Genomic DNA, 19,778 nt, shown 5'->3' with positions numbered 1-19,778 from the left:
TTGGATGTCTAGAGGCCGGAGAATCACAATCGCTCGTTACACGTTATTTTAATTGTTCACCACAGCACCGTCTCACGCCTCTGGAAGCGTTACCAACAATTAGGATCCATCCGCGACCGTCCTCGAACTGGTAGGCCAAAGATCACAACTGCGGCGCAGGATCGTTACATCTGGGGATCAGGTCGGTCTCAGCAACTGAAACCGGAGGAAATGTCCTAGGACCAGGGGAGTGTCTGGGGAGATAATACGAAATCGCCTTTGCGAAAAAGGACTTCGTGCAAGAAGACCTTATCTTGGACCTGTGCTGCAACGTCACCACCACCTGTCACGTGTTCGTTGGTGCAGAAACGTCCAAAGATGGAATTGGAGAAACTGGCAAAGAATTTGGTTCAGCGATGAATCACGATTCCTGTTGAAACGTCGTGACGGTAGAATGCGAGTCTGCAGACGCTGAAATTAGCGCTATGCCCGTTACCGTGTTGTTGAGGTGGACAGATTTTGAGGGGGAAGTGTGATGATGTGGGAGGCCATTTCCTACAACAGCAGAAATGACCTGGTGCACGCACAATCTTACCGCCGTTCGTAACAGAGATGAAATCCTACAACGTCACCTTTTTCCAGTTATCTATGGACAGTTTTTTAACAGAACAACGCCAGGCCCCACACAACACGCATCACCACGGACTTCCTCACCAATCAGAACACCACAGTGCTTCCACGGCCGTCTAAATCACCGGATCAAAACCAAATTGAGCACTTATGGGACGATCTCGATTGACGAGTCCGGCGACGTCAACCACAACCCCAGACGCTGCAACAACTTCTGCGAGCATTGCAATTGTGGTTACATTGAGTTATGTTATTTGGTGCAGTTAACCATTGACTTAAATCATGTGGTATTTGAAATCTGTGAATCTCACTTGTGCGCCCTGCAGATTTGGACAGACCCTACAGGTGAGGCAATCTAGACTTGCCAAATCATTCTGGACTTGCGTTGGACTCCTTTTTATTTGTTCTCAAGGGTCTGGGAGACAGACTACATATACACATGCTCATATTATCGTCGGAATCTCACAAATCTGCTCTAAGTAGGGATTTCTTATTATCATGGTAATGTTTTTTGTCGCTTTTATTGCAAAATGTATGTTGCACATGTTTTATTTATCAGCAATCTGATCTTATATTGTTATTAAAAGTAACTAAATTAACATGAATGTAAGACATTTCAAAGTGATTATACATGTAAATTGATATCTTTTGCCCATCATTATTCTTTGAATGAAGTCTCGTGATATATATCATGCAACTTTGGTCGCGACACTGCTTAATGACCTTTATATCCATCCAACACTTTACAGTTACCTTAAAATTGTGATTATAGAACGTATATTGATTTTCGTTGCGTACATGCCTGTGTTCGATATTGAAATATTAAAACAACAACCTGGGACTTATGGGACGATTATGTACTTTATTGCGTATTTATTGATTTCATGTACGTGTTTTTATATTCAAAGAAACAACGGTATCCACGGCTGGTGCATAACACGCACTGAAACTTGTTTCTCCTGACTGATTGGTTGGAGAGATCAGAGAAGCTGTGGGCTGTGATTGACAGCTGGTCGATGTGTGTAATACATTTACCACGTGACTTGTGCTACTTACCGACGTGATATGAACCACGGTACTTGTTTCACAGTAGTGGATGCCAGCAGTGGATGTTAATCCTGTTTTTGTAAGTAGCTATCTTGTATAGTGAATATGACTTTGTCATTTTGAGACTCCAACATATGTGTTCTATCATCATTAGATATCTTGTATAGCGAATATTTCATTTTGAAACTCCAACATATATGTTCTGTCATTAGATATCTTGTATAGTGAATATTTCATTTTGAAACTCCAACATATGTGTTCTATCATCATTAGATATCTCGTATAGCGAATATTTCATTTTGAAACTCCAACATATATGTTCTGTCATTAGATATCTTGCATAGCGAATATTTCATTTTGAAACTCCAACATATGTGTTCTGTCATCATTCGATATCTTGTACAGTGAATATATCATGTCGAAACTCCAACATATGTGTTTTATCATCGAGTAGATATCTTCTGTAGAGAATATGTCATTTTGAAATTCCAAATATGAGTTCCATCATAGCGTAAATACCTTATATAGGAAATATGTCATGTTGAAACTCCAACATATGTGTTCCATCATTAAATAGAAATCGTGTATGGGGAAAATGGCATTTTGAAACTCAAACATCTGTATTCTAAACACTGCCTTATATCTGTTTATATGCTTGTCAACAACACTCTGTACATCACTGGCTTGTTAGAACCTACAACGAAACGCCGTCTCTAATTGTCATACAGAGGTTGTTAATCTATTTATATTATTCTTGCTCAAAATATCCACTACCTGAGCAATTGCTTCTATTTCAAATTACCAAACTCCTCTAACATGGATATACACTCTTCAAAAAAATAAACGCACAGTTAGATGTTTAGTAAATTCAATTTAATATCATTGATGCAGATATGAAATTTTGGAGCTCTATAGTGACATGTTGTCGTTGTACAAAGGCATTGAAAAATGTTCATTGTCATGTCACATAAGGCAAAACGGTTGCGCTGAACTCAGTATCTCGTGTGACCGCCCCGGTCAGCAATCACGGCTCTGCATCTCCTCGACACTGACTGGATAAGTGTACGAATTCTGTCCTGCGGAATTCTGCGCCATTCTGCTTGTAACGCGTTGGCCAGTTGTGGGAATGTCTGCGGCGTGTTCTGACGTTGACCTACACGTCCATCGAGTTCATCCCAGAGGTGTTCGATTGGGTTGAGATCTGGATATCTCGACGGCCAGGGCAATACGTTGATGTTGGCATTATGAAGGTTGACTACCGTGACACGAGACTTGTGCGGTGGAGCGTTGTCCTGTTGAAACAGCTCGCTCTGACGGTCAATGATTGGAAGAAGGTGAGGTTGAAGAATTTTATTCATGTAGCGATTTGCTGTCAAATTTCCTTGAACCACAACCAAGTCTCGTGGTGTAGGATATGGCCCCCCGCACCATGACACTACCGCCACCGAAATTGTCGAATTCACGCACACAATGTGGGGCAAACGCTCTTTTAGACGACGATAAACACGTTGTCTTCCATTTCACCGGTGAAGAAGAAATCGTGATTCATCGCTAAACCACACTAGTCTCCAGTTTCTAAAATCCTAGGGCTGTAAGGTATGGCACCAAAGCAAGCGTCGCTTTCGATGGATCTGTTGCAAAACAGGGACAATAACTGGTCTTCTGGGTCGGATTCCAGCCTCGCGAAGATGGTTCCTGACAGTCAGGTCCGATATTCTCCTCAAACCAGGGATGCGTCATGCAGTCTCTTTAGCTGTGTCATTGCGATGACGTAGGTGGAACAGTCGAATGTAGCGATCCTGTGCAGGCGTGGTAACTCTTTACCGGCCGGTTAACGGACGGTCTGCGGTGGAATTGAACTGTGTGTATCGGTCCCAAAGGCGGCAAATGGTGATGTGGTGGACGTTGAAGTGGCGTGCAACAAATGACTGCAACACGGGCATTCGCCTCTTTGGATACGTCCTATGGCGATGTTCCGATCGGCAGAGCTGAGTCTCGGCATTTTCGAACTTGAAAAATGTTGACAATTGAATGACAAGTTATTAGCTTATGCTTGCCTTTTCATAGCCACTACCACGAGTTACAAATGCCACAACTTGCACTTGCATTTTGCTTTACTGTTTTCCTCCATGACATTTTTGAACAAGTGTACAATGCCGTTTACGACATTGCAAAATCGACAATGGCTCCGTTTGTCGAATATCAGCCCACCAACATTTTTCAATAATACATATCCAATTTATAAACCGTTTTTTTGTGTAGTCAGGTTCAATAAACTACATACTACCCGTGCGTTTCTTTTTTTGAAGAGTGTACTTTACGACCTGTTCTGTGGCCATGCTTACCTATGTATAATTATGGCTGTACACAAAACGTCTCCAAACACAACACTGTGCACAATTGTGCCCTTTAGTCGTGCTAGGATCCGATGGTGGATTCAAATCCCAGATTCAACCTGAATATGATACTAGCTTGTGAGCTCTGTACGCGTGGGGTTCAGGATTACAGTATTCAAGGCCCAAAAAAGTAAAGCTTTCAAAATGTATCATGACATATTTTAAGGATATTTTCATATTTGACGCGCCAGTGACCAACACGATATCCGATACAATTCCCTCTGTTGACTGACTTGCCTTTTGCACGTGTTTGTTGGCGGATGCCATCGGTAGGCCAGGATACGGTCACCTTTTCATCTAAACATGCTTATGATATAGTCGGAGTCGTACATGGACACTGTGTTAGGCAGATATTTATTATGATTATGAAGGGTTTTGTCGTTTTTATGTTGATTATGACAGATATTTGAGGATATTTTCATATTTGACGCATCAGTGACCAACACGATATCCGATACAATTCCCTCTGTTGACTTACTTGCCTTTTGCACGTGTTTGTGGCGGATGCCATTGGTAAGTCAGAATACGGTCACCTTTTCATCTAAACATGCTTATGATATAGTCGGAGTCGTGCATGGACACTGTGTTAGGCAGATATTTATTATGATTATAAAGGGTTTTGTCGTTTTTATGTTGATTATGACAGACATTTTGAGGATATTTTCATATTTGACGCATCAGTGACCAACACGATATCCGATACAATTCCCTCTGTTGACTTACTTGCCTTTTGCACGTGTTTGTGGCGGATGCCATCGGTAGGCCAGGATACGGTCAACTTTTCATCTAAACATGCTTATAATATACTCGGAGTCGAACATGGACAATGTGTTAGGCAGATATTTATTATGATCATAAAGGGTTTTGTCGTTTTTATGTTGATTATGACAGATAATTTGAGGATATTTTCATATTTGACGCATCAGTGACCCACACGATATCCGATACAATTCCCTCTGTTGACTTACTTGCCTTTTGCACGTGTTTGTTGGCGGATGCCATCGGTAGGGCAGAATACGGTCACCTTTTCATCTAAACATGCTTATGATATAGTCGGAGTCGAACATGGACAATGTGTTAGGCAGATATTTATTATGATCATAAAGGGTTTTGTCGTTTTTATGTTGATTATGACAGATATTTTGAGGATATTTTCATATTTGACGCATCAGTGACCAACACAATATCCAATACAATTCCCTCTGTTGACTGACTTGCCTTTTGCACGTGTTTGTTGGCGGATGCCATAGGTAGGCCAGGATACGGTCACCTTTTCATCTAAACATGCTTATGATATAGTCGGCAAGCTCTCCTTTGTCCTGAAAACCTGTAAAATACATTCTCTCTGTAGATTTGTATCGTGTTTTCGGATCGAAATGTATTACAATACATCATTTGAATATTGTCGTAACTGCAACTTTGCATTTTTTTAGCCTGTAATTGTGCATAAAACTATTTCAATATGCCTACCAACAATGACTGTAAAATAAAAACTATTCTAAAAATATTAGCTCCGGCGGTGATGCGGCAATCAAATCGGCTGTTTCAATCAGAGAAGGTTTATTGTGATTTGAAACCCATGACTGACAATCTTTATCGAGTATTTCCATATTCATGGTAGAATGATTAAATCTTCGTTGTTTTCATGGAAATTCCTGCATTCTGATTAGCTGAATTGGTCACGTATTATTGCATTCATTTCCCAATGAATGTAAAAAATTAAGCCACGCCCACCGCGGCGCACTACTTTTATTACTGCGGAATATCGGGGAATCCCAATATAACAGTCGAGGGAATTCCCTTTCTGCTCACGTGTATCGTCATGCACAGGACATTTAGCGACTTTCATGCATACCGAAGGCCGAGAATGAATGAAACAGCAAACGTGCAGGCTCGCTCGCCTGTTTTTTTCCCGCTCGCCTCGGTTCAACGTTCATGTCTTCGGGTTTCATTTCTAACTAGCATTTCCCCAACTGTGTTTTACCGTAATCAGGGAGGTAATGTTTGAATCACGCAGTAAATGACCATGTTATTTGAAACAGCCGCCTTCTCTCGGACATACTTCTTCCGGTTCGTTACAGTCTGACTGTTGCAGTTCTTTTCGCCTCTTGCCTTAATTGACAGGTCCAATGAACATTGTTTTGACCCTGCTCTCCGTTGATTGGCTACTGACCGTGTAGGCGTGTCAAGTTATGTCCATAAATTAAACGATCACCTGATTCATGTCACGCCACAGTATATATTCCTATACCAGGAATTTTTATCAATGTCGTCATTTTGTCTTTTTTTATATATACAACTGTTTTTAGTTAAACTGATGTAGATAAAACATGTTTTTTGTTGTCGAATTTAATCATAAGCATTGACTGTGTATTTTCTTCGGTCCATTGAGGTATGAATCGAAAAACCAATGTGCAAACTTTTGTAAGAATCCGCTACAAATGGCTCACGACTGATCCAAAAATGTCATCTTTGAAATTTCGCGTCTTACCCCTAAAGTCCTTGAAGATCATTCGCGGTCATAATATCTACTGTCTACTGTCACGTCAGAACGACCTTTTGCAAATTTTGACCGACCAATGAAATGACTGACAAGAAATCGATATTAGCCAATCATAAGGCAGCTTTCTCGAGCTTTGCGACACTAGTTTCAAACTGGCGACTACGCTTCGAAACATATTTTGACGTATTCTCGATTAAAAATGTTAAAACTGATAAAAAGAACATTATGGATTGGCTTATACATGGCCTAGATTGTATGGATATAATCATAAAACCCGTAACTGTTGTTCGGAATACCCTCTGTTAAATATTTCGAGGTTGCATGATTAGAAAACACATTCCGACTGTCACTGTGATGATCTGGTAAGCGACGCTCTGATTGGTTGGATGAAAGGTCGTTCTGACGTGACCCTTAATGGGATGTCCTCAGATCTATCTTTAACGATAGCGACAACTAAGATCTGATTTTAATGAGATTGGCTCTACTTGCAGTTCCCGCCACTCACACAGTTTTCATTAAAAATACGTGTCAATTGTTTCCTTACGCAACGATGTTGCCTTGTGTGATGGCCTATAAATAGTCTAGTCTGTACTTGACAACCCAGTAGTGAGCAATGATCCATGCAGGTACCGCTTTATTAGCCACGTCAGCCTGACCAACCAGTCCATGGTATATTCACTCATTCACTTCACAATTGGTATTACTATTATTTTCAATTTGCAGGACAAGATGGCGGCTGCCGTCGACATTGTAATGATGACATTAATAACAGGTAAGTGAAATAATTCAACATTTTGGTTGTCTTTCAATTATCAATGTTTGTGTTATTATGTACAGGAAGATATTAACGAGCTCAGTATACATCTATATATCATATCTATAAAATAACATGGGGGCACGGGTGGTCGAGTCGTCTAAGGCGCGGCAATTCGCTGTGAAGAGTTGTGTCCCTTGGACACGCCAGAATCCAATGATCCTGGGTTTGAACCTGGGTTTGTCGCGATTATGTTTCCAGGTTTGTCAGCACCATGCCCGTTGTCACGACTTTCACCAAAGTGGTAAACGTCTGAGACATGCATCACTTCAGGCTTTCCTCCCACATTCAGCTGACATGCCGTGATACAACAGGAATATTGTTAAAAGCGGCGTTAAACACAACTCACTCAATCAATCACTATATTATAAAAATAGACGCCGGATGTCCTTAGCCATGCGTTACGTTTTTCTTTGTGTAACTGGCAGACTGATTGTACATATCACTTATTAATGAGGTACATATTATTCAGAAAGCTAATGCCACCTAAACGTAACAACTTGCGGTTACGTTACATACTATCCCAGGTCTTGAGATGGCGCGCTGGGGCATGTTGAATACCCTGGATACGGCCACCTAGTTATCCAGTTGTGGCTGAGCGTGTTGCACGACATCACAAACTCAGTCTGTGTTGATGTACTTCAGTAGCTATTGATTTTCCTAATAAAAACTGTTATTGTACAAAAACTTGAAAAGACAAATCATTTCAAAATGAGCCTGAGCTATTACCTGGGGATGTGTACTAGTTGGCAGTGTGAGGATGTTGCGCAACCCGGCAGGTGTTGTTATCGCAGCCCAGCGTAACGACAAACAACCTCGACCTGTTATTCCCAGACAACAGAAGCTGACGCCGACATTATTCGTTGATGATATGGTGCAATATTGACACTCGACGTGTCTCGAACAGTGGATACCTTAAAATATATTACTCAAAAGACGTTAAGTATCATCCGACTCTTTCACATTGCTATAGTTATCCGTCATGCCATGAGTGAGTGAGTGAGTAAGTCGGGTTTAACGCCGATTTTAACAGTATTCCAGTTATATCACGGCGTGTCAGCTTAATGTGGGAGGAAAGCCCGAAGTGATGCAGGTCTCAGACGTTTAACACTTTGGTGAAACCGGCGAGCACGGGTATGGGGCTGACAAACCTATGAACATAATCGGGGCGAACCGGGATTCGAACCCACAATCACAGGTTTCTGACGTGCCCACGGAACGCAACTCTGCACAGCAAATCGCGGCATCTTAGACAAACGACTGGGCCACCCATTAACGATCAGCCATTTCCTTTGCCTTGAACATACCGGCTCGTGTCGACTGTGAACCACTTGTCATTTTCTCATTCCTCATCAATATGTATGTGATTTTTGTATCAGCTGTCGCCTTACTGATAGCCTTACTCCTGCCAACAGTGACTTCAGCGTCCAGTCTCCCCACCTCCATGACGACATGGACTTTGTACACAGACAAGCGATCTTGGAATGAAGCACAGTTCCTCTGTGAAGCTTTGGGAGCTCATCTTTTGTATCTGAAAGACACCACAATGGAGGACCTGGCTGATCAACTAGCACAAGGCCCCTGGTCGTCGCATCTTAGCATGTAAGGAACAAACATGTTTCTTTGTTTGTTTAATGCCACACAATTCTGGTGTCCACCGCCGGGATATTGCTGGAATATTGCTAAAAGCGGCGTAAAATAATACTTTCTACATTATACGGTATACACACTGATGCTTTTATTATTCTGTTAAGAAAAAAGTTGCAGCATGATCACGAGGGGTACATGTGGTTTTATGCGTCCCGCGTAACGTTTCACACCACGAGCAGGGGCGACTGGTACATAACGGGGGACGCATAAAACCCCTTGTACCCCGAGTGATCCTGCTGCAACGAATTTATCTTACCGACATGTTTGAATCTGCCATTGTAAAAAGAATTTTAAAAAATTCAAACTTGATAAAAACAGCTGTTCGATTGAGATGAGGATAACTTGTTCTGCTCTGAGACTTTCATTGACTCGGAAAAAGCTTGATGATTGTGGCTTTGAAGTAAAAGGGATTTATTCTTCCGTTCAGAAATCCACATGCAGCCTGTCTTCTTCGTAGCGGGGTATTCAAGATTTATAGTATTTTATCAAGATCACGTAAACCAATAAGATCTCATCATTCTGACATGGAGGTATAATAATGATACTTATATGACGGAATATACTTTGATACTTATAGTGCACGATATAAACAATTATACAAATATTACACTATGTATACACTGATACTTATTGTACACGATCTATATACTGATATTTATAGTGCACAGTATACATACTGATACATTTATTATACGGAATATACACTGATACGGTTATAATGTTATATTATGTTATAAGTGCATTGGGTTTAAAAAACTAACATGATTTCTGGTGTTTCTCCTCAAGATTGGAGTCCCACTCTATTGGACTATATACCATGGTCGAGACTGTCCCGGCCAGCTATTCATGGCTGGACTGTGAGCCAGCGGGCACAATCACCGCCAACTGGGCCACTCTGTTTCAACCATTGTTCCAGACGACGCGTTTGTGCCTCAGGTGGCGCCCAGGTGCCGGGTACGCAACCGCCGATTGCAAGGAGGACAGTCCATATGTCTGCGAGAAGGTTGGAGGTACGGTTGAAAGCAATGAAAATTCATGAATATAATAAATAAATCTTCTCATCTAGCAAGTTGATATTATGCAGGTTGTTCATATACGAGTATACAAGTATGCGATAGATGAATGTGTTTCCATATTTAGGAGTGAGTGAGCGTATGTCCGTTAAATGTCACGGTCAGCGTCACACATGAGACTATTGACTATGTAATATAAATATCGAGTTTTAATTAAAAATCGCTTATTTTGGCAAATGGAAAATCTTAAATTTATCGGGGAGTGATGTGTGTTTGGTTCGTGGGATTAAATTCTTCCCATCTAGGCCCACCACGGAAACGCGTAATGATCCGCGTGGGTGATCCTGGCACAGTCAGGCTGGTTAGGCTCATCATCAGCTCAGGGCCCTTGCCCACTCGCAGCCCAGACAGCGAATGGGACTTCTCCCAGGAAGCACTGCCTATTCAAACCCATCCAGAACCTTTCGGAGAATGTGAAGACTCACCAACACTGCAGCCTTCTGCATTACCCAGAAGGGCTGTATTCCTAGTAGCAAACCTGGGTACTCTCCCAATGTCAGTCAACAGATTGGGATGTACCAAACCTAAGACACAGAGAACAATGGCGAGTCGGACAACTTGGTACTTGGGATGCAAGCGTGACATTTCGAAAGCGAGGTCCGCATATTTGCCATGTTTTTCCTCATCTTGTCAATCACATTAGTGTCAAAGGGGACAGAAAGTTCAATGATATAAATGATTTCATTGGATTTATCAAAAAGGACAAGATCAGGTTTGTTGGCCTGGATACGTCTGAGGCTATAAATGGGCCTATTCAATAGACGTTTGTATTTATCATTTTCCATGACGCCCTCTACATATTCCGGGTCGTACCATTGGTGGACCTCTGTGTCAAAACCACAAGCATGACGGATACGGTAATAAAATGATCGAGACACCCCATCATGTCGTTTAAGATACTGTGTTTGGGCCAAAGTTGGGCATCCACTGACAATGTGTTGGACGGTCTCATTAAATTCATTACATAATCTACATTTCATATTTACATTTTGATGCAAAATCACACAATGACAGTTTCGAGTGGGAAGTGACTGGTCCTGAGCAGCAAACGGAAAGCCTTCTGTTCCACTTTTCAGGCCAGACGACTTCATCCAAGTGAAGGACTCTGCAGGATTGCCGATCTTCTCAACACACTGCACATAGACTCAATGCCGTTGTCGTTCAGAAAGCCTCTCCTCAGTAAAACTGAGTCTGGGCCGATTTGATATGGCACTTCGCTTGGTTGACACTCATTTCTGTACCGCCCAGCAGTACAGAACCATCAACAAAATCAACACCGACATTGAGATTAAGTCCCACATCCTTGGTTCGTTTTAGAAAACTGTGGAATGCCTTCACAAGAGGATCATCAGACAAATGAATGTGTGCAAAAGTGCACAAAACAATTCATTATTATTACCCATAGGGTTAGAAATAATAATCTTCATAAAAATCGTGAGTGCACTCGTTCAAATATCACCAGTGTTTTTAATTACGTCATTGTTGACGTCATTCGAATTGTTACGTGAGGATGGAATGATGACGTACTTAGAAAGGTCGTCAGAGCCGTTTATTAAGTTTGATGACGTCATTCGACAATTATGGTTTTCTGAGATGGTGGTCGCATATTTCTAAAGGATTTAGGAAAATTAGATATTACACACGCATGTGTGTCATACTAATTTTATGAAACTCGTGTCAGAATTCATGTAATACCCTCGCTCTCGCTAAGAATTTTTACTTTTGTTTCGTACATTCAGTATGACACAGATATAATCTCTACATTTATTGACCTAATTTTATCCCAAACTCTTTCAACTTATGTTTGTATATAATAAACTTGCGCTTGTTTTCTACATGTAAGTTTCTATCTCCGAGTGTGTGAGGTTCTTCGTCGTTATTACATAAACCCCCATGCGAAGAAATCCACGAGTGGACTTCACAAATGTTCAATTATTCGGTGCCATTTCTTTTATGTAAGACAACATACTTTTATAAATAGGCAGGAAAGCAATGAGTGAGTGAGTTGGATTAAAGGCCGCTTTAAACAGTGACCCAGTGATATCACGGCGGGTCAGTTTAATGTGAGAGAAAAAGCCCGAAGCGGTATGGTGCTGACAAACCTACAAACATAATCGGGAAAAAACAGGATTCGAACCCATAATCATAGGTTTCTGGAGTGCCCAAGGGACGCAACTCTGGACTGTAAATTGCTTCACCTCAAACCACTAGTCCACCCGTGCCCCCAGTCACCTTTTGAAAGGTGCGTTGTATATAAACTACACTGATAATTTTTATTCATGATACACAATATATGTATATGTGTACTGCATAACTTAGAATGAAACTGAGCTACGTCAGCTTAATGCTGTACCATGCAAAACATTGCTGTAGTGTGCAGTTTACTGACGTTTTGTGCAGAGTAATAAAGTGCCGTGCAGTTTATTAGTATACTGTAGCAAACAGCATTATGCTGTAGCGAGCAGATTAATATTGTAGCATACAGACAAATGCATTAACCAAATTATCTATAGACTAGAATTCACGTTTCCAGCTCTAACAATTTCTCATGGCGGCTGAGAAGTACATCATCGACCAAGCAAGCTGTATATATCCAGGCTAGCCATAAGTACAAAAGGTCGACTTCGTTTGGTTAGCTCACTGAAAACATCCGCAACGTTAAGATAAACCGGATCTTTCTTTGACACTCATTCTCAGTCTATTGTGTCTTTTCCCAAGGACCATGTTCACAAGCATACACGTCAATATACAATTATTACAAGTAAATTGTTTAACAGATTAAAGGCTGGCTTCTGCTTGACATCGTATTCACTATCAGTCAATCGATCATGGTTATTACCATGTTTATGACGGGGGACCAGTCTCAATCAATCAATCTTCATGTTCTCAATACTGAAAGGCCACAGCCCCATAGTACTTGTATTACAATGTGTAAGCGGAGATGCTGTACACACACTTTACTTTCTGATTGTAATGGCATGATAAGTATACTTTGATGTTCAGCCCTTTCTCAGGCTCACATCCATTAAACAGCTTTCAGTAGATAATAACGATTTGCATAACTTATAGTAGCAACATTTACTTCATAAATCAACAATAGAGGTCCGCTGTTGGTTGGACATATCACCAATACTTGCCATTCAACACAATGATTGTTCCATAATAACCGTAACCACATTTATAGAGTAAGTTCATTACATAATAAGCCCAGTTCTTAGATCCATGTGTTTCATACAACAACACCACCTTGTAATATTTTCGTGGTAATCGGTTATTTGACATTTTAAGCTACTTCAACTAGTATTGTATGACTAATATATTGTGAAACCTAACGGTAAACACACACATTCTCCTTACACTATTACATTGGACGTACCTTGTTTCGTACCTAGAAATCTTTTACAGGCATTAATATGAAGAGCTTTAATCGAGTGAGGTTCCTATAGCCCCATACTGCAGAGCCAAATAACAGAATTGGGGAAATCATGTTATCAAACAATTTAAAAAATGTCTCATATGAAAGGTCACTTACATTTTGTAACTTATGTAACAGACCGAACAGTGCCTTCTTCCATTGAATCGCTACATTATTAGTATGTTGTTTTCACGATAACTTATTTGTAATGTAACATTGTAATATTTATAGAATGTAACTTTTTCTAATGTTTTTCCTTTGAAATACCATATTTCCTTCTTCTCTTACTTCTAATTGATTTATTAACCGTTTTTAGGTCTACTACAGTAGTTGAGAACATAACTATATCATCAGCAAAGAGTAACATAAATATTTTCATAGTTTCTGGGTGTATTTGAATACCCCCATTCAATTACGTTTTATCTGTTTGGCAAGTTTATTACTAATGAGTAGAGAAAAGGGCTTAACACAAAACCTTATCGCACTCCAGTCTCAAAGTTAAGAATATCTGAATATATACCATTATTTCCAACACACGATTTTATATCTGGATAGATATTACATATTAATATTCCCATTTGGTTACTTATCTTTTCAGAAAGAAATATAACCATAATTTACATCCACAATAATTGCATACAATTTTCCATGTTAGCCCCGTAAAATAAATATGGTATCCGTAGTGGAATACCCACGTCTAAATTCCGCTTGTTCTTCGCCTATCTTCTCAAAAGCTTCAGACCAAAATACCATTCTTATATTTATGATTCAAATATAAATAAATGCCGAATATACTCAAGACTGTTATGCCTATGTAATTATTAACACTACCTGTGGGTCCTCGAGGACTCGAAACTAAAGTCGATTTTCAACCCCATTAAGAATAATGAAAACAACTCCAGTAAGAATAATGGAAAATGATGCTAAAAGTTCAATAACCCTTGTTCGCGAACACCTGGCGTCATCACTGATTGTCATTGATCCAGTCTTATATATTTCACCACTCTTTTGTTTTCTACACCCAATGGAATATGTTTCGGTTGATAATCGAGATGGGTCATCTTGTGATGGTTTAAGCCGGTCTAATAAGTATACCGCTTTGGCGAAACCTACGAGCACGGGTGTGGTGCTGACAAACCTACATACATGTACATAATCAGGGCGAACCGGAATTCGAACCTACGATCATAGGATTCTGGCTTGCCCAAGGGACGCAACTTTGCACAACGAATTGCGGCGCCTGAGACGACTGGACCACCCGTGACCCTCAGTGTGAAACGAGCATTGTAACACATACACAAGTGTGTCGATTTTGTGTGAGACATCACTGATGCCATGGAAGTATACGCTGTCATGTATTCTACAGGACGACAACATCTTTTTTTCACCACTATTTTGCCTTCAGTCGAGGATGATTATTTCCTCGCGTTGACGTTTTTTATTCATGACATGAAATGCCTCAAGACCCATTGTATTTGTTAATCAATTTCGTTTTAAAAACACTTGTTACAACACAAACGTTATAAGCCATCCCCGGGGATGCCGGAATATGTCTTGCACTCCTTCGTGGGGCCAGGATTCATTGAACGCGGGTTCGAAATACCAGAATATTCCAAGTTTGTCCATACATTCTTTGTTCTTTCCACAACAACTGAAACGCTTAAAAAGCGGCGTTGAACACAAGTCTCTCACAATATCATTTGACCAGAATTCTACTTTTTCCAGGCACCTGCAATTATGAGATGGTCCCTGACAGTCGTGGCGTAGACGGCTCCCCCTACGAAGCAGGTGCCCTGCCTGTGAATGAGTGCCAAGGTCTGTGTGACGCGGCTGTGGAGGGTACCCAGGAGTGTTGGGCTTATACCTCATCACCAACTAAGTGTGATCTACACTTCGCCTCAGACTCAACGCATTTTGACATTGCGACGAATGTAGCCAACTCTAACGACGAACAGCTGTATAAAAAGAAGTGTTTTGCAAGTGAGTTGTACAACATCACACGATCGTCAATTTAAAATACTTTCATCTAATTGGTAGACACTATATGTAAAGTAGGCAGATTTTACAGGCGTGAAACGTGTACTCAGTATATTTCAGGATGACAGGCCCTAAACAGGAATATGAATGGTTTGTCTGTTTTCCTGTTGTTGTTTGTTTGCTGTTTAACGCCGCACTCAACAATATTCCAGCTATATGAAGGCAGTCTGTAAAAAATGGAGTCTGGACCAGACAATCCAGTAATTGACATCATGAGCATCGATGCACGCAGTTGGGATACGATGACATGCATCAACCAAGTCAACGAGCCTGACCACCCGATCCAATTTGTCGTGTTTTACGACAAGCATAGCCGTCTTTTACGTCAAGAATGGATTCCTGAAGACCTATTCTACCCCGGATCTTCACGGGTCCAGGTGTTGTTGCTAATCGGACTCAATAATCAATAAAGACCTTCATGCCACGACGGTCTGGTGACACTCTGCGCTCCTTGTTTTACTTTAAGAACGTCTTTGGCGTGATCCAACAAGACAAAGAGCTTCAAAGTGCCTTTGTTTTCTTCGAACTGAACCCAAATCGGCACAATGTCACACAGTGTTCATAATGACGCGCCAGGAAACATAAACAAAAGTAGTGAGATTGTCAGGCCAAGAGATGCTTTCACAGATTACCGTTATAACCCGGCTGATGTCTGCGTGTTACGTTTTACAGATGTGGTCAATGGGACCAACTTTCCAACTTTCGACCTTATCTCGGCAAAACCTTTCACTCCATGTCCTGGATCAGTGGGCTCTGAGAGTACATCAGGTGAGGTGAGGTGAGGTGAGGTGAGGTGAGGTGAGGTGAGGTGAGGTGAGATTGGGTTTAACGTCGCGTCCAAGATTATTGCATTCATATAGCGACGTACATGCACGTGTGTGTGTGTGTGTGTGTGTGTGTGTGGCTGTTTGTACTAGTCCGGACTGATGCCGATTTATGGTGCTAGCTCACTGAGACACCATGCCGCGGTTTAACATGAATACTCAGACGCGGTATACTGACTCCGAGCCGACAGTCCTTGTTTTAGCCCCTTAATGCTGAGCGCCAGACAGGGTAACAACAAGTACCATCTTTTAACGTCTTTTGGTATGACGCGGCCGGGGATCGAACCCCGGACCTTCCGCTCTCCGGGCGGACGCTCTACCACTAGACCACAGAGCCGGTCACACCAGGGGAGTAAATGAGGGCGTTTAGCATCAGTTGAGTGAGTGAGTGAGAGTGTTAAGACTCAAGTGAGAGAGTGTTTAGTATCAGATGAGTGAATGGGGGATGGGGGTGGGGGTGTCGTTAGTATCAGGTGAGTGATTGAGGGAGGGTGTTTAGACTCAAGTGAATGAGTGCGTTAAGTATCAGATTAGAGAATGAGGGGGCTTAGTATCAGATGAGTGAGTGAGAGAGGTGCGCATCGAGTGAGTGAGTGAGTGAGTCGATCACTGGTCTTCTGCGTGACAAGAAAAAGCTATAACCACCAGATCATCCACTGCGCAGAATATGTTTTGGATTCGGCAACATGTGCTTTCTCTCTTTGATGACGAGATGTCCGTAATTCGTCTTAAAAGTAAGATCCCATCTCACACCCATCCATCCACACCCCTCATCCCGAAACAGGTTTGACTACACTTTATCTAACTGGAATGTGGAAGAAGTCATTTACTCTGATTCTGGGAAACAGGTTTGACTACACTTTATCTAACTGGAATGTGGAAGAAGTCATTTACTCTGATTCTGGGAAACAGTTTTTCGAACTAGTATGTCAACCAGTGTCGATCGCGCGGCGTTCATGTATCTGCCCTCTGTGACCTTCACATTAAAATCACAATTGTTTTGGTTAATTGATTTGCCAAAATACAAAAAGCCAATCATGCCATTATTATCCCTACCTGCCCCATTTGATGTATTGTCAGCCATTACAGAAAATATTCGCAAATCGTTTCTTTCGTTCGGACAAACTACAAGAATAAATGGAAACGCTTCCCTTCGAAAACAATGACGCAAATCTATCAAAACCTCTTTCGTTTCAGTGTATACCTTCTTTTCTACAAATGCTACGTGGTTTGAAGCAATGGCCATCTGTACCAGCAACAGTCAGCAGCTCGTTGTCCTCTCTACAACAGATGATGCCCTTAAGCTCCACAAGTTATTCGGATCTTATGGGTCTGTATCTCCAACGGCAGTCTTTTGTTCATGATTCATGTCATAAACAAATACATGTATATGTCCGAAATATATGTATAGCGTTTAGTCGGTGTATTAAAACAGTCACAAAAACAAGGCATCAGACAGCTCCTAATGTTTAATAGGCCAATAGTTTAGTCGAATAATAGAGACAAAAATCTTTCCATAATCATAAGAAATCTCTTCTAAAAGCAGAGTCTATTATACACAAAGAGTAGGGGGAAAAAATCTTGGAACCCCAACAGTATCTTCTCAAGTAATGAATTGTTCATGACGGTTTAGAACAGTAACTATATGATGAGTATATGAACCGGGAGAAGAAACAACTATTTAATTCTATAAGAAATTTGCCCCCAAACAAAATCTCCTTCAGGGCAACAAAGTTTAATTTGGTTTGTGCCAACTGCTACACTTGTTAATTATAAGATACATTGTTCTCTAGCATATCCTTCTGGATGGGTTTAAGTGGAGCGTCAGCGAGCGGGTATACTTGGGTCGACGATACAGCAATGACTTGGAATCACTTCCAATCCGGGTTTCCAAGCGTGGGCACAGAGACTCTGTGTGTAGCAGCTGTCCCTAACAACAGTAACAACACTTGGATCACTGACAACTGCCAACACAAGCGACCCTTTGTGTGTCAGAAGCCGGAAGGTCTGTATCTAGCCATTGTATAACAACGATAGTCCCCGATATTACAAATACGCCTAGCACAAGCGATTCTTTGTGTGTCAGAAGCCGGAAATTTTATCTAGGCCAACAGGCACTGTAACATGCATGCATTATTGTTAACATATATCAAACTTACTTTTATGATACTATCACTAATTAACTATGAAATGCAACACTTTGTGCGGAATATCTACACAGCGGATATATTTTGAAAACCAACACATCGTTTTAAGTAACTAAATCAGTACATGCGCTATTGTGTCACTGGATTGCCTGGTCAAGACTCGATGGTTCACAGGCTACTGTCATGTGGCAGGAAAATTGCTGTGTGGCGTTTGGCATCCAACACTCACTTAGAAATTGTGAGTGGTATGTGCTACCGGTAGAGAGGACATGATTACACTTTTCGCGAACACCTGGTGTCATCATTGATTATCAGTGAAAAAATTCATATATTTAGTAAGTAAGGACAAGAATTTATGGATGAACAACTTCTTTATTACTATTAAGAGCGACATTTCGGTGTAGGTTCAAACACCGCTATCAAGCAAGTGATATGCAGAGTATGGTTGACAAGTATATATACAGGTAGGATGCAATGTTTATACAGTAGAGTAGATATCAGATGCAGTTATACTGGAGTGGAGAAGCCTGTTACGTACACGCAAGGGTAGTAACGACAATCATCGGTGAAGTCAGTGAAGAACAAAGAATGAAGACAGTAATATAAACAACACGATTATCGCTGATTGAGGTCTTTGATGAGTTGATGGTACACCGAAACGTCGCTCTTAATTGTAATAAAGAAGTTCTTCATCCATAAATTCTTTTCCTTACTTAGTACTCCAACTTCTAAATGCCTCTCAAAGAAGACATTCATATATTGTATAACGAATCTTTTTCGGCAGATAAACGGAACTGATTATTTTCTGACGTGGGCGTTTTATATTTTCTCATTCCAGTCAAGTGTGCCTACCTTATACTGAACAGGGCTAAAGGCGTGACTTACACCAATAAGGGTAGCTTAGATCAGGCGGAATGTGAAGGCGAATGCCAAGCCCTCAGTGACTGCGTAGGTTACTCTCATTATATGGGACTGATTAAGAAGTGCTATCTACACCAAAGTCCAGATCCACAACATCTGTATGACCCAAGTAACTACAAAACTGGACAATACTTGTGGAAGCTGTACCGATGGTCATGTGACTTTGGTGAGTCTCGCTGGTGTTTGGGAACTACATTTTATCATTGAAAAGATGTTGGTACCATTTAATTCAGAAGTTTATCACGCACTGAGCTATCCGCGCCATTGAAACTTCAAGATAAATATTTACTTGTGTTTTAAATAACTTAATTGCAAACTGAACTATTGACATATCATTATCTG

At 41.0% G+C, this 19,778-nt stretch overlaps 1 protein-coding gene across 1 annotated transcript in view; it reads left to right on the top strand.

Annotated features, from left to right (window-relative positions):
* Positions 1 to 1,676: 1,676 nt before the first annotated feature.
* LOC139452988 (uncharacterized) overlaps positions 1,677 to 19,778 on the top strand; it is a 31,416-nt gene continuing 13,314 nt past the window's right edge. Inside the window, exons 1-9 of the mRNA XM_071234614.1 lie at positions 1,677 to 1,735; positions 7,279 to 7,327; positions 8,785 to 8,971; positions 9,806 to 10,029; positions 15,233 to 15,487; positions 16,217 to 16,312; positions 17,566 to 17,698; positions 18,162 to 18,373; positions 19,354 to 19,602. Of these exons, the coding sequence (XP_071090715.1) occupies positions 1,706 to 1,735; positions 7,279 to 7,327; positions 8,785 to 8,971; positions 9,806 to 10,029; positions 15,233 to 15,487; positions 16,217 to 16,312; positions 17,566 to 17,698; positions 18,162 to 18,373; positions 19,354 to 19,602 (1,435 nt within the window). The 5' untranslated portion in view covers positions 1,677 to 1,705. The remainder of the gene's footprint in view (positions 1,736 to 7,278; positions 7,328 to 8,784; positions 8,972 to 9,805; positions 10,030 to 15,232; positions 15,488 to 16,216; positions 16,313 to 17,565; positions 17,699 to 18,161; positions 18,374 to 19,353; positions 19,603 to 19,778) is intronic.

This window comes from Haliotis cracherodii, unplaced genomic scaffold (assembly GCF_022045235.1).
Source record: "Haliotis cracherodii isolate W230 unplaced genomic scaffold, xgHalCrac1.p SCAF_9, whole genome shotgun sequence".
Lineage (NCBI taxonomy): Eukaryota > Metazoa > Mollusca > Gastropoda > Lepetellida > Haliotidae > Haliotis > Haliotis cracherodii.
This window is presented reverse-complemented; position numbering and strand designations above follow the sequence as displayed.